We start from the raw sequence: 16415 nt of genomic DNA, 5'->3' as shown, positions 1-16415 counted from the left end.
TGGATGCGATAGGATATCTTTGCCTTCCCATCCACCCCAGGGACACGTTATAAGGATGAGTGGGTGGGTTCTGCTGTTCACATATACGAAGGAGCATGTGATGGAAACCAGGAAAACCCCCACCTTTACATCAGCTTTACCTGGCGTTGCTCCATTGCTTAGAGTAGAAGCCTAGCTTCGATACTGGAAATGAACTGGGTGAGGAGAAGAGTATTCAAAGCAATGGAGTGCAGTGAAGTTGAGTGGGGCAGGGGAGGAGAAGGGTTGCGGTCTTTGTGGTGGTGTTCCTTTTCATGAAAAGTGTAGACCCATACACTGACATTATGGTTGCATTCAGGCATCATACTAAAGTTTAAACCATAGTTTAGCATTAGGTGAAAAGTCCTAGGCAATCCTGAGGCTTGCATATTCCATGCCCTGGCTGTGAGGAAGAGCTCAGAAGATTTCACTTCTCTTTTCCATTAATGGCAGTTTAGTGCTTTTGGCTGAACCCTAAACTATGGTAGATGCTAACCATGGTTTGTTTAAACAAGCCATCACCATCATTTATTTGTATGCCACTTTTGCATAGTAAACCATGCCAAAGGCAGCTCACATAGTCACTGCCAGTGAATTCATGGTTTGGAGTTTGCTTCTTTTAAACAAACCCATAGTGACATTAACCTCAGTGTCAGTGTAGGCAGTAAGCCAAAATGGAAGCAAAAGCTGCCAAACTTCTCCTTGCAGTTGCATGATATGTGAACTTGAGGCTTGTCCAGCCTTCTAACCAATGGTTTAGCATGGTATCATGTAGTTTAATGTGTCTGCCCAGCCACATCTAATTTTAGTTATGCATAGGATTACAATGTAGAATTTGAAATTCTTAATGCAGAAGCCATATGATGCCATGAAGCCAAGCTAGTTTAGGCTTGGTCAGTGCCTGGTTGGGAGACTTCCTTGAAGTCTGTTAAAGAAAGGAAATGAGTGAATTTAAAAAAAAAGGAAAGGAGTGAATAAAATGTTCCTTCATTTTCTTCCATACATTGAACTGATCCTCATTTTTGGAACTCACTGAAAGTCCCTAGGAGCTTTGAGTCAAGGGTAACATTCTTTTTATTTTCTGGTTACAGAGCTGCATGCTTTTGGGAGGCAGAAAGACGACAGACATTCCACTTGAGGGTTATCTTCTAACTCCAATCCAGAGGATTTGCAAATACCCACTGCTCCTGAAGGTAACACACACAAAAAGCATTTGTCCTGATTTGTAAGTTGAATACATGGTTCTGACCTGTGTTTGTGGAAAGTTAACATGCTTGCAAGTTTGGGTGGAAGAAGACTAGTCTGTTGTGATGTGCTTGTATAATGCTTGCTTGGAAGACCAAAGGTGACCTTTGACCACCCAGAAGCTGCTGGACTACCATTCCTATCATTCTTGACCATTGGCGATGAGGACAGGGGCTGATGGGAGTTGGAGTTCATCAACATCCGGCGAGCCACAGCTTCATTATCACTGGAACAGACAATGGATCTTACCGAGTGATCTTAACTTACTTTATTAAATTTCACATGTATTATACTCTGGGACAGATATGATCAGTGATGAGGTACAGCTTCTCTCAGCATGATCACACAGGAGCCTTATTTATGTGATTCTTCCCTTTTTCCTTTATCCATGCCCAGGGCCAAATCATAATGAAGGTTATCTGCATGAGGGAGGGAGGGACTGCTGCTCCTCTTCCTTGCTTCTGAAGAACTGCCTGCAGCTGAGTCTATGAGCTGTAGTTTGATAATTGGCCAATTGCGGAATCATCATTTGTGCAAAGCAGCAGAGCACTTGAACTCAGCTTCTAATCTGATTGCAAATAAAAGTGCCCTTAAGGGTAATTTGAGTTGGTCAGCTGACACAACTGGGCAATTTCCCCCCATGTAACTTCTTGTGCTCGAACCAGGACTCACTTGGTTCATTGATGTTTACTTCTGAATTGGATTTTTTTTTTTAGGGACAGACATTCAAAGTACAGTTTCCCTATGTATGGTTAATTATTATTATTTTTTAAAAGAGGTCTGTAAGGCCCCTGCAAGAACACAGAAAATGTAATAAATAGGCAACAGTGACTACACATAAGAATGAATATGATTGCTTACCTGGCTTCTGGCATAGAAGGGAGAGGTTGCTATTGTTTGTTTTTGTATTTCTTGTTATGTTCAGTTTCCATGTCACCTCATACAATATGTGTATCATTGAAATCCAATACAGATTATTAAAATTAAGTGGACAATTAGTATAGATAGTAGGAATGCGGGAGAAATTCAATTCATTTCAAATTTAAAAGTGAATATGTCAAATTCACAGTTTCCAGAGGTGCACAGGTGTACAGAATACATGTACAGAAACACACCTTTCCTTCAAATTTTGCACTTATCCAAATTTTGTGATGCGGTTCTCCAACCAAATAATGTTTATAAAAAGGAGGTGCCTTATATAAGGAATATTTGTTTGCAAAAATGTGTCCATGGGTCAAAACTGCATACAAAAATGTGTTTATTAGGAGAAATCTGCAGTAAGATTCTGATGACAAGTTAGTACCTGGATAGCAGACGGTGCAGGCACACAGGGCACCTATGGTCACAGTGATTTTTATTTAAATTACAGCTGTTATTTCTAAATATGAGTATGTATAACTTACATGCACTTTCTTAAAAAAAAAATGCACAAGAACCCACCTTAAGAAGAAATGAGCTCCCTTTGACAGCCGTTAGAGCAGTGTTCACTGTCAGGTGCATAACCAGTGAAAAGCTTATGAGCTAGCAATATTGCATCAGTTTGTATTATCTCAAGTAGACTGGTCCTGCATGCAGAGGCAGATTTATGGGAGTGGCGTGGAGCCTGGGGGGGGGGTGCGGACAAAATTTTGGCATTGCACGGGGTGCCACTGAAATTTGAGACTCCAAGGTCCGCCACTGGTGGGTGGGGATAAGACCCACAAGAGATGTGTGCAAAATTGCCTTTTTGGATGTCGACCTGGACTTGTATGAATCTATGTTTCTTAATGTTAATGAGTAGCAATACTTGAGTCGGGATTTTGCCCTGTCTGTTCTGACATAGCTAAGTCTAGGAGTCAGGCTGTGACAAATTTAGCTTTTCTTAAAATGCCGCGTCAGCTTTCACAAAAAGTATGAAATAACCCTGTTCTGTGTATTTACATTGGCTCAATGTTGGTGAGGAAGTTGAAGCCTGTCAGTCCCGTGGATTTGCATTGGGATTATGTGTGACACTTGGAGGACTTCTTAAACCTCTAGGATGGGCCAACAGGCCAGAGGAAATAGGGATTTGATAAATGTGGTTTGTATACATTCCTCTCCAAGGGCCTCTATAATGTTTATGCTTCCTTATATATCCACATTGGGTTGGGTTGCATAGTTGGCTTTCTGTTGCGTTTATGGGAGTGTCGAAACTCAAAGTTGAACAAACGGGGGGGGGGAAGGAGATTCTTAGTGCTGACCAGAGATGGGGGCCTGATTAGGTTGCAGAATTCTGAGGTAGGGAATGAACCGGAGGATGGGGGGGGGAGGGACAGAACACGGTGGGGGGAGGGGGGAGGAAAAAAACGCATAGTCTAGGGGAAAACAGACACATCCTCCCCCTTTCCTGGGAAACAAGGACCCTGAGTCAGACACAGCAATGCATCATGGATCGTCACAGGGTGGGGGCAGCCACAGGGATAACCCACAGCAATGCGTGGGAGGGTCAACTAGTATATAAATAAAAAAATGTCCAAAAAATTGTTTGTTCTTGGTATGAGCTTTCATGAAGAAGTGTGCATGCACATGAAAACACATACCAAGAACAAAGTTAGTTGGTCTCTAAGATGCTACTGGACAAGAGAACCAGAGTTTTCCAAACCTGGATCCAGCTTTAGGCTAGATGCCCTTCAGGACTTAATCTGAGCAAAGGCTCAGCCTTAGAACTTATTTTCCATGCTTAGGATTCAGGTTTTTTGTTTGAGAATAAGAATGAGTGCTCCTGAGCACAAGCGGAGTACTGTTACTTATTGCTGAGTTATCATATCCAGCTTTCTCAAGGGTTTCAGGGTCAGATGACCTAAATTTACTAACGCCTGGTTTGCATTCGGTGCTAAGCCATACCATGGCAAAACATGGACTAGCATGAGCATCAGAGAATGAAAGTCACAGCTGCTTTGCTCCAGATAAACCACAAACTGTGGGGAAGGGCCCTAGCTCAATGGTAGATCATCTACATTGCCTGGATCCCAGTCCCAGTCCCTGGCATCTCCAAGCAGGGTTGGGACTGCCCTCTGTCTCAAACACTGAAAATCCCTTGCCAGTCAGTGTAGATGATATTGAGCTAGATGGAGCAATAGTCTTAACTCCATATTGCTATGTAGCCAATATTTCAGTAGTTTGCTGGCATAAGTGTTAATCCAGCCCTGGTTCCTTCTACACTGTGCTAATGCATAGTGGAAATTGAAGCCCAAGCACCAAAATAACTGTTCCCCTTTAGAAAGGGCAACTTCCATGAGCTCAGGTGGCTGGTGGTTGTAGTGGTGCAGAGATCATGTGTTAATCATATCCTTAAGGTGGGAATTAAATGCATTTACCTCTGTTCTCTTGCCCCCTAACATTATCGGCATATGTAGGTCACAGCAGCACACCCTCAGAGTCACCTGATTGATGGCTTTGTGGTGTGGGGATTATGGATGCTTGCTGTGATCCTCCCCCCCCCCCCCCGCATCCAGGATTTTGCAGGTATCTGGCTACAGTTCAAGCCGGTATTATTTTGGTTTCCATGCCTTGCAGCAATATGGAGCCACTTGAAAGCCACATTTGATAATTATAGGCTGCATCCTTGGTTGGGAGATTCCTGCGCTTCTGAGAAAGGATAACCTGGAGGCAGGAGCTGAGCTGCCAGACTCCAGATCCACTTGAAAGGTAATGCAAAACAGCATGGTGCTTGCAAGCCTTAATGATGGGAGGTGTCAGAAATTTGAAATGGAAAGCAGTGCCTATAAGAAGTGTGATGGAAATCTGACAAGGTGCCCTTTCTTCCCCCTTCGGGATTGTTAAAAGAGGATAGTGCTAATTAGCTTGAGGTTAAGGTGCTAAAATATTTCCCAACTCAAGATTTATGGTGAAGTCTGTGTGTGAGCTCACAGCCCTATAGGAAAATTAAAACCTGCCTCTTTTTCATTCTTAAAAATCAGTTTTAAGCCTAAAATAATACTGGCTTATTGTTGAAAATAGCTTAACTGGGAGAGCAATATTTTTTGCATGGAGAAACTGACAGGTTTCATTCCTGCCTTCTTCATGGATGAAAGCTGATGATGGGAAAGACCTATGCTTGCAGGCCAATCTACAGAATATATTGTCCTTCCTTCCTTCAAGTGTGCTTAAATTGGCTGCATTTACTTTGAAGCAATTATGGGACCCTAATTTGAAACTTGTTGCCTCCCATTTTAGGAGGCATGGACTGTGGTGGTACAGGAGAAGCAGGGCTTCTACTGTGTCATCACATCTGAGAAGCATAATGTGACCTCTTCAGGCTAGAGACATGCTGGCATTCTAGGCTCCTTTGGGTGCAGGAACTGGTTTTGGGCCAGTTTAGGAATGTCAACATCAGCACCATTTTCCAGCTGGCTTTCGACAAGTCGGTGGCATTTCAGTGCCATGCAGGGCAAAGCTGGATGAACCTGTCCAACTTGCAAAGCTCCCCGGGACATAGCTGTTCCTATGGCAAATCATTAGGGCAGGGGTCGCTAATTTAAGCAGTCTCTATGAGGCAGAGCCTGGTGATTCAGCCTGAAAATGAGGAGAAATAGTTTTCACATGATTCCAGCCGAAGCCATCATCTGGTATATCATATGGAAACATTACCAACTAGGAGCTCACAACAACATGTACTGTACCAGTATTGTTGAAATAGTAAATGAAGCAATGCAAAAGATAAATATAAAAAGGTTATCCAAAGCATGGGAAGAAACACAAATCATATTCATTGCTCTCTGTTTATGAACATGTGAAGCTGCCTTATCTGGAGTCTTGACCATTTGTTCACCTAGCCCAGTCATGTCTTTGCTTGACAGGGGCTCTCTAATAGCACCTCTCACCTGTGCTACTTGATACCCTTTTAACTGCAGAGGCCATGGAGTGAACCTCAGACTTTGTGTATGCAAAGCATGTGTTTTATCACTGAATTACAGGCTGTTATCTAGGATTTGTTTGGCTATGCCCTGCTTGGATTGATTTCCAGAATCTGCATTCTGCAGCCGGACTCATTAAATTTGCTGTTAAAATACCCCACTGCACTCATGAGGATGACAGGAAACGGGATTGATTGGTGCAATCTCTCGCCTGCTATTAGTCCTAGGTTTTCCATAAATCTGTTCTGCAAGAACAAACTGTGTTTCATTATGCAGAGTAAAAAAGTCAAGAGTTAACATTCTGTTGTATAAAATATCTCACAGGCTTTCCTCGAAGGGAGTGTTCCGAAAATTCAAGAGGTGGAGCAAGGGAATATTTTTATGTGGGTTGTTGTAATCTTCATCAGCAAAAGTATGTGCTGTGCTCCCTGTTTTAAGTATACAAACAAAGATGTTTAATCTGGTGTGGAGGATAATGAAGTGGGCGGTGGCAGGGCGGTGAGATGAAAACAAGACCAGTTTCTGTATAACAACATCCTTTCTTCGAGGAAACGCTAGAGCTGGGTTTGGTTTCAAGATGTTGTTTTGTAAAGATGCGCTGTTCTTTCCGTCCTCTGTATTCTGCTGTGTGCTCATTTCTGTTCTCCTGCCATGAACAAGAAAAGGCCTCTTTGCACTTCAAATCTGCTGTCAAGAATGTCACCTGAGCATTGCTCTGTTCTTGAGATGGTGCAGGTCAAGTTTGGACCTTGGTACATTTCAACCTATGTCCGTGTGTGCATACTTCAGTTGCATCTTAAACCCTCGGGCTAGCACCTTGTTGCTCTGGGCTTAATTCTCCATACTGGGCTTAATGTTTACACACCCACTACTTCCCACTCGCCTGCTTTCTCATCTTGCCTTTCCCTCCTATCTCATAACCTCACACCAGTTTTGCTAGGCCATCATGTCCATACCATTTTCCTTGCTCATTTCATATAATGCTGACCTTGGCCTGACTATAAAATTGGACGTTTGCAGGACTGAAATTGATTTGGGTAGAATCCATCTGAAATATGCATGCATACCTATAATTTCTTAGACTGTCTGCATCAAATGATGCAGATACTTGTTTGCAGTACCTCCTCTCTCAAGTATGTAGTTCTGTGCACCCTTAGTCTCTGAGCAATGAGAGGGTTTGGACTCTTAAGCAGTCTTTTTACTGGCACAACCCAGTTTGCAGGTATAAAAATCCCAGGATATCAAAGCCCCTTTAATCTACTCCAGGCTCACTGTTCTCCTTCCAAAGAGGTCCTGTTCACCTTCCAGTGCTGTTGTTTTAAAAACAGGTCCTGTAAGACACAGTTGAACATATTACAGTGGTACCTTGGTTCTCAAACAATCTGTTCTGGAAGTCTGTTCCAAAACCAAAGCGTTTCAAAACCAAGGTACGCTTTCCCATAGAAAGCAATGCAAAACAGATTAGTTTTTTTTCTTACCTGCACTGATGATAGTCATTGTTTGGATGGAGGGCTTTTATTCATTTCTGCAGATCTATCAGTAGCTGAACTGGGTTCCACACAGTCACAAAATAAATTAACTAAAAATGCCTCAAAAACAAAAATCCAAAATAAATAGCAAAAACAAAAGCGCCAAACTTAATCCATTCCAGAAGTCCGTTTGACTTCCAAAATGTTCGAAAACCATAGTGCATCTTCTGATTGGTGCAGGCGCCCTGGAAACAAAAGCTGACAGCCGCATTGGATGTTCGGCTTCCAAAAAATGTTCGAAAACCCGAACACTTACTTCAGGGTTTTCGGTGTTTTGGAACCAAGGTGTTTGAGAACCAAGGTACCACTGTACAAGATTGAATTGCCCATGATTAAAAGTACATACTCACAGCACAACCGTGTTTAACAGCCCTAACAGAAATCTGTATCCCTGTTCAAACCTCCTCGAGTCAAAACTAAAGTTCAATAGCACCCCTTAGGCTTCTTCTTCCCTGGTTCTCACAGACACTTTAAAATTCTCAACTCAAAGCCATTCCAACCTTCACCCTCGGAAAACCTAAACATTTGTGTTGCAGTGAATCTTAAAACATTCCTAATCCTACTTCAGAAAGGTAAAGGGTGAAGGGACCCCGACCATTAGGTCCAGTCGCGAACGACTCTAGGGTTGCGGTGCACATCTCGCTTTATTGGCCGAGGGAGCTGGTGTACAGCTTCCGGGTCATGTGGCCAGCATGACTAAGCCACTTCTGGCGAACCAGAGCAGTGCACGGAAACGCCATTTACCTTTCTACCGGAGTGGCACTTTGACGTGCTTTTGAACTGCTAGGTTGGCAGGAGCTGGGACCGAGCAATGGGAGTTCACCCTGTTGCGGGGATTTGAACCGCCGACCTTCTGATCGGCAAGCCCTAGGCCAGGGGTCCCCAAACTACGGCCCCCGGGCCGGATGCGGCCCAATCGGCCTCCCAATCCGGCCCGCGACGACCCCCGCCGCCCGCTCTTACGGCGCGCGGCACGGCGACGATCAGAAAAATCGGCAAAAAATCGCCGAAAATCCATTTTGCGCATGCGTATGGGCCTCTCCCGACCCAGAAGAGGTCATTTCCGATGCACTTCCGGGGCGGGGGAGGCCCATACGCATGCGCACAAGCGATTTTCGGCGATTTTTTCCCTGCCCGTGTGCGTGTGCGCACGCGCACGGGCGCGCACTCCCCCGCCCTCCGGCCCGCTGCGCGCGCACTCCCCTGCCCTCCGGCCCGCCGCGCAGTCGGCGCGGCGGGCACCGGCCCACTGCGCGGTAAGTCTGGGGACCCCTGCCCTAGGCTCTATGGTTTAGACCACAGCACCACCCACGTCCCTTTCAGAAAGCTATTAGGGCACCTCTTTAAAAAATAGCAAAACAGTCTCGCCTTTAGCAATACAGAGAAAACAAAAGCAATTAAAAAAGCAATGTAGAAATAATTCCTAGAAACCAATAAACATTTCTTAGTCTTATCATCCCTAGTGGGCAAAGAAAACAAATAATAAAACCAAAAACAGTGATACAGAAAGCAATATATTAATCTCGAACCAGATCCAGAGATTAAGCCTTTGTAATGTACTTGGGTGTTATTCTTTTTGGTCATCTGGGCCTCCAGATTCAGGCTTCAGTTCTGCAGCAATCCCTGTGAATGTACAGAAAACTTCAGTGTGCCTCTCCAAAGACAATGAGCGAAGCTTCCGGTCATTCTGTTGCTCTGTGTTCCTTCCCTGGAACTGAGTTCTGGGCTAGTCCTCTGTACCCCCTGACTCAAACTGCAAATCAGAGTTGCTGAACCATTCATGCTGGCAGCAAGAAATGTCCATCTGTGCTTCAAATGGCAATTCTGGATCACAACTAGGATTGTCTTGATGGTCTTGCCCTCATTTGATATGCTGCAATGAATGAATGAATGATCCTATACTATTACTATGCTATGCTATGCTATGCTATGCTATACTATACTATACTATACTATACTATACTATACTATACACTGAAATGCTTAAATGTTTCAATTGTCCTCTCCTACCATACCTGTGTGGTGCGTCACACCTTTTGATAAACACTACTTGAAATGTATGATTGAGCAGTAAGGCAAACTTTGCAAGATTTTAGCTGCTGGGTGAAATTTTCCCCTGAAATGGTTATCATAGAAACTAGCTGTTGGGGTTGCAGCTTCTAGGAGCCTGCAGGTTTCACTTTGTAAAAATTACATTGATAAAAGAGGTCACTTTTGTTTTCACTGAAGAAGCAGAGAGCATTCCTAACATTTAATCAAAACTAATGCAGTCCTTGGTTTGTATTTTGTTGTTGTTTATTTCTTTCCATTATCAGAAATATAATGTGCTTATAGGAGGAGGGGAAGGGTGTTAGGTTTTTAATTTTCCTGTTTTAAGCATTAAGAGGAAGAATATAATTAGAGGCTCAATAGACAGTGGTTGCTGGGTTATTGCTTTTCATCACTTTGCTCACTTCTGGATTGAACATCGGGTTTCTCAAGTGAGGTAGAAAGCCCCAGTGCAGGATGCATGTTGACTTAGGCCAAACAAAATATGTCATCTATGCTATTAAGGTAGCAGGATAGTCACATGCCAAGTGTGACACATCTGTACTGTTGATGGATTGTGATACCTTTTCCATGCCCTGGCAGTCGTAGCTTGGCTTCACCTTGCATGGCCTCGCGATCTGTTGCTCGTTTTCTTTTTTAAAGTGCTAGCAAAATTTAGCTGCATTTTAAAAGCTGGGGGTGGGGAGCTTTATCTGACTCCGGGCAGATTTTGTCAGCTCTTTCCCAGAACCTAAAAAAAAAATGGTTCAGGCAGTTTTGCATGCCTATTCCAGGTCGTTGTTTTTCAACCTGCAAAGGTTTAATAATAATCATGTGATATATGTTCAAGAAGAGTTTCTCCTGATCTGGACAAGGAGAGCTCATTGCAAGCAACTTGCTTTGATGGTATCTGGGAGGCAACTGAAACCTTGAGTGCCTCAAGCACCCATGTTGGGTGGTCCAGTAGCCACTTACTGAAATACCACAGTTGTGTGTATATGTGTCTTTCCTGCAGAGTCTACACCCCTAAAGATACCTACAATACATGAAGGTTGGGGAGCCTGTGGCTCTCCAGATATTTTGGGATTCCAGCTCCCGTCAGCCCCAGCCAGCATGTGGTTAGTGGCCACTGATTATGGGAATTGTTGAGGGCTGCAGGTTCCCCACCTCTGAAATAAACCTTCACGCCCATCACAAAGACATGCATTTTGCTAGCGATAAGTGAAAGAGCAACACTAAAGATCTGCTTGACAAAGGTCTGTTATAGAAGCTTTAATTTAACCTGGGTGAGAATCAGAGTAGCAAAATGAAACAAGCAAAACCTGTACATGCAGTCATCACCATGCGTTTTTTTAAAAAATTATTATTAAATTTTTATTGAGGATTTTCTTGGTTTACAAAGGTAATGCAGTGTCTCATAATTATTCCGTTGTTACACATCAATCTTGCTTGTTGAGTCATTAGGAAGAAGAGGGGGGAAGAGGGGGCGGGATGGGGGAGTGGGTGGGGGTGGGGTGTCTATGTTTCTGTTTTCCTTGATATATGTAGGGGTTCGGAGTCAGCGTTGTTTACGCGGGTTCTCTGTTGTTCGTTTGTGTTCCTTCGTTGGTGAGAGAGGTCGGGGGTTGGCGTAGGGTGTGATTATTCATTTGTGGATGGCTGTGGTGGTCTTTGGTTTCTTGTGTGAGTGGGGTGGGTGGGTGCTTTTGATTAGTTTAACCATATTGATTTGTATGCTGACGGTGGGTTTGTGTCATTGTCTTGTTGGGCTGTGTAAGTGATGAAGGGGAACCATATTGGGGTGAAGGTGTCTTCTTCTGTTTGTCCCCGTGTCATTTTCAGCTTACTGGTTAGTTTTTCTAATAGGGCTGTTTCCCATACTGCTTGATACCATTGGTCCAGGTTTACTCCTGACAGGTCTTTCCAGTGTCTAGTTATGATGTTTCTGTTTGCTGACAGTAGGTGGGTTATGAGTTCTTTGTATTCTGCGCGGGCGTTACCATGCGTTTTGTTGACAGAATTAGCCGTTTCTTGGGACAGGGGTTGATAACCTTGACTCAGAAAGAATGTAGGTTCCTTTTCTCTCTCTCCTTCTTTTATTTACTTTATGCTCGGAAAATACACCAGCCTGGTTACAGAACTGGTGCTGCATTTCCAGTTGCATTGAAACTCACTCCATTTAAGCTCCCTCTCTGGAAACGTGGAAGGAGGCAGCTGTGCAGCGGTTTTGCCATTGGGTCACAGAGCTAAAAGCTATCAGAGCTAAATATAAGAAGCAAATGGGAGTACTGGAAGAATGTGAAACATTCCAGACAGGCTAAAAATGTCACATTTTAAACACCCTATTATGTACCAGGAGGAAACGAACAAGTTTAGTAAGGCTTTATTGAAAGGATCTTTTATCCAAATGGGGTTGGCTGTAAAATGTTATTGGTCTGAAAAAGATGATTAATTTTAAGTAGACATGGGCTACACTCTTTGCCAAACCCAGGCCATTGTTGATTACCATCTGTTTCCAGAGTCTTTCCAGAGTTGCTTTTCATAGGAAACCTAACCTAGTTTCTCTGCTCTGGTCTGAACCACACAAATTGTAGTCTTATTCTGGTGTTTGGAACCATTGGGAACATGCAGGACTAGCCACCAACACTGCCACATGTGCCAGACTTGTGGTCCAGCCAGTACATGATTGATGTCAATAGTTTGACGACACCTCTCTAGCCATATATACCTGCAGCTTAGGAGAACACTTCATACCCTAATAAACTGAACCATAGTCTATGAAAACTAATACATAGTGAATGCATTGGCCGTCAAGCTGATGCAAGACTATTGTTTTTGAGAGTTGAGTTTGGATGAATGGTGGGAAATAAGACTAGGGTGCAGGAACCTGATGTGTTCACTGGCAGGCCCTAAAGCAGAGTGTCCTATTCTCCCTGGGCTTCTGAGAAAACAGTGGACCCACCAGCAACAACTCGAATGGTGCAGCAACAAAAGCAGTACCCAAGGCTGATCCAAGGGCAGAGTCTAAGCCAGCAGAGGCACAACAAAGGGTCATGCAAGAGGCGCAATCAGAGCAGCTGATGGTCACCCTTGGTCAGCTTTGGCACAGGCAGGACTTCCACTACCAAGCAGGGCAGAGAGCTGGTACATAGACATTGTTCTTGCAGCTCTCCCAGCCCAGCCCTGGGGTTTTTGATCTAGAGCTGCTGGAATCGTGGCCAAACCTCTGCAGACTCCTGTCAGCTCCCTTTTCTATAGAGGTCTCCTTGAAAAGAAGGTCTTACTCCTAAGGAGAGCTTTCATATAGTTGGACACTTCTCCTGATTGGTTGGGTTTCCATCTGGCATTTAAAGGTGCCATCTTTCCCTCAGGCGTGGGACCCATTCAGCCTTAATGTCAGAGGCTGAGCTCACTCCAGGACCCTCATCACAGGATCCTGGCTCGTTTCCCCCAGATGGAGCCCGACCTAGGGCTTGATGTAAGGCCTCCTGGTCCTCCTCTGTTGAGGACTCCCCTGGCTAAGACATGACACAGTGCTGGCCCTCCAGTTGTTGCTGGTGGTCATGCTGCCTGGGGATGAAGGGAGAGTCCAACATCTGAGAGGCCACAGGTTCCCCATCCCTGCTCTAAAGGTATCACTTCCAGGATTATAAGCATTTCAGCACTCCAAGAAGAGACATTGGAGGGTCTTCTTATCTTGCAGTGCTTTGACATCATTTGAGCCTAATAGCACAGTCGGTAAAGCATGAGTCTCATAATCTAAGGTTTGTGGGTTCGAGCCCCACTTTGGGCAAAAGATTCCTGCATTGCAGTGGGTTGGGCTAGATGACCCTCTTAGTCCCTTCCAGCTCTACAGTCCTGATTCCACAATTCTAATACCTTCCTTTGAAAGCATCAGTGGGGAATCTGTGGTCCTCTAGGAATTGCTGGATTGCAGCTCCCATCATCCCTGACTATGGGCCAGGCTGTCTGGGGCTGATGGGAGATGGAGTCCCAACAGCAAATGCAGGGCTATAGATTTCCCATCCCTGAATGTGTAAACAACTTTGCTTTAGCACATTCCTTGATGTTGCGTTTCCCATCTCCATAATATCACCTGAGGCTATCTTGTGCCGTTGGAAGTTGATTTCTTTCTCCCCCTCTTCTTTCCTTCTAGGAGCTCGCCAAGAGGACACCCAGTAAACATGCTGATTATCAGGCAGTGCAGAACGCATTACAGGCAATGAAAGCAGTGTGCACCAATATCAATGAGACCAAGAGGCAGATGGAGAAGCTGGAAGCCCTTGAGCAGCTGCAGTCTCACATTGAAGGATGGGAGGTACGATGGCTGGAGGAACAATGAGCCTGCAATCTTTTACATCAGGGATGGCCAAACTTGGCCCTCCAGCTGTTTTGGGACTACAACTCCCATCATCCCTAGCTAACAGGACCAGTGGTCAGGGATGATGGTAATTGTAGTCCCAAAACAGCTGGAGGGCTTTACATGCTTGTGTGCGTGAGTAAATACCATTGAACACTATGGGACTTTCATCCAAGTGCACATGCATAGTTTGGGCTGCGTGACATTGTGGCAGGTTTTTGCAAATAGTGCATTCTGTTTTTTGAAATGCCACGTATGGATTTCCCCCTCATTGGTCTTAAGTGATGTATGGTAAGATTAAATGGTTGTAAAAATTACACTAGAAAGTTTTTAAGGAGAGCTGTTTTCTTAGTGTTTTTTTTCTTCTAAAAGCACAGCATTCCATACAAATTATGACAGGCAACATTGCACTAAAATGTACTATTCATAAGATACTAATAAAAGTAGAAAATGAAGATTATTCATCAAATGGAAAATATTAATTCTATCTGAGTATGTATTTCAGAACCATTCTAGGTAAAAAAAAAAAGGTAAAACCATCATATCAACCATTATATAATATAATGATATAACCATTATATCAATGATATAACCATTATATCAGAACCATTATATCAAGCACCAAAGAGGACAAACCAAATCCCTGTAGAAAACTATACACTATCTCTAAAATGAATTCTAAAGTTAAATTTAATAATCTTAAAATGATCTTTATTTTACATAAACATTCATTTATTTTTGGAATATATATATGTTGTGTGTGTGTGTGTGTGTGTTTTTTTTTTTTTTTTTGCTAAAATCAACTACATTCAAATGCAGGGGAACTTTTTCATGTGGTCGACAGAATCACCTAGGGTTCAGCATTAGAAGAGATAAAGAGCAGGCACTTAGATGATTCTTTGTACGGAAAGAGGATGAAATTGGGGTGCATGTTATTGGCCTGGGGTTCTGTTTGCATAAGGCAACCTCTGCCAAACTGGTGCCTTCCAGGTGTTTTGGACAACAACTCCCATCAGCCCCAGCTAGCACATGGTGAAAGCTCCTATAAGTAAGTGCACTGATGGGATGATAAAGGAAAATAAAGACCTTTCCAATTTGCAAAAGAATGTTCCCTGCCTGATTGCCTAGAGATGCTTCACCACAGGAGACCAAATGATTGGCTATTTATAAGCTCGACAAAGAGGGAAATTTAGCAGAGATGCCTCTTGTGATAGAAGCTAGTAATCAGGGGTGCAGCCTTTAATTGAAATTCAATTAAAAGCCTTCTTTATAAGCTGGAAAATGCATCCCTAATTAAACAGACACGATTTTAAAAAGTGTTGCATTGTTTTTAGAAGCATTGGTAAATGCCAGCTTAGAAGTGGCATTCTCCTCTTCTTTCGAGGGGGAAATTTCTCTAGTTCAAGGATGGACAACCAGATGTTGTTGGATAACAGCTCCTACCATTCCTAACTACTTGTCTGGGGCTGTTGAGAATAAGTCCAACAACACCTCGAGGGTCACATATTTTTTCTTCTCTGCTCTCGTTCTAAGACAGAGCCTGCCACAATCGATGCATGTAACATCTAAAAACAAATATTCCCCCCCCTTCAAAGTGATTACTTTAACTATATACACATTTACGCATATTTAATATGATTAATGAAAATGTATTTGATCAGTATTTCTTTGATCAGTCCAGCTAGTAAGGGATTCTGCAAACGCTTGGCAGATATGGAAGTTGGACATCTGTAGCAGAGGCTGTTAGTGGAAGTAGAGACTTTAGGGAGAGAAGAGTACGTCTTTTATTCTACTATATGGTGCTGTGATTGCTAAATGACTTCATAGATGTATTGGTGCCGGGAGAACAGTGGGCCTGACAGTTAAATTATCCAGCCTGATGGTTGCCAGCTGAGGATTCCTCCGCTAAAGCCATTTTTCAAGAGGTCATGTAAACTTCCTCATATTCAGACTATTGGGCGTACTCCACAATTGCCATTGTTGTTTTGTTTTAAGGCCTGCTCGTTTTTCCCTTCAAAGATGTTCTTGGCATCCAACTTGAGCCACTTGAACAGCCCAAGATATCCAGCTGTGTGTGTTTTTGGATAGCCAGCTCGGCAAACAAAGCTCAGAGGCCATGTTTAGTGCAGCAAGACTCCAGGCTCAGTTGTAATACCATTCTGGACTTGATATGACTTGGGGCTTTTGAGGGGGGTGGTGGTGGTAAATTGTGCTGGAAGTCTCAAACCTCAGTTGCCATTTTGCCAGGACATCCATGGGAGGTGGTGTTTTATAAAACAAAACCATGACCAGGCTTGATTTTGTAGGGTTGAAATGTCCCACAGTGAGCATTCTGGGAACGAAAACTGTTTCTGATATGTT

General features: G+C 43.6%; 1 protein-coding gene across 1 annotated transcript in view; it reads left to right on the top strand.

Moving 5' to 3' along the window:
- Positions 1-16415, top strand: part of PREX1 (phosphatidylinositol-3,4,5-trisphosphate dependent Rac exchange factor 1) — a 236004-nt gene that overhangs the window by 124089 nt on the left and 95500 nt on the right. Inside the window, exons 5-6 of the mRNA XM_035122595.3 lie at positions 1110-1211; positions 13851-14012. Coding sequence (XP_034978486.2) covers positions 1110-1211; positions 13851-14012 — 264 coding nt within the window. The remainder of the gene's footprint in view (positions 1-1109; positions 1212-13850; positions 14013-16415) is intronic.

Source organism: Zootoca vivipara, chromosome 7 (genome assembly GCF_965207765.1).
Source record: "Zootoca vivipara chromosome 7, rZooViv2.hap1.1, whole genome shotgun sequence".
Classification (NCBI taxonomy): domain Eukaryota; kingdom Metazoa; phylum Chordata; class Lepidosauria; order Squamata; family Lacertidae; genus Zootoca; species Zootoca vivipara.
The sequence above is the reverse complement of the archived record's forward strand: the minus strand, read 5'-3'. Positions and strand labels throughout refer to the sequence as shown.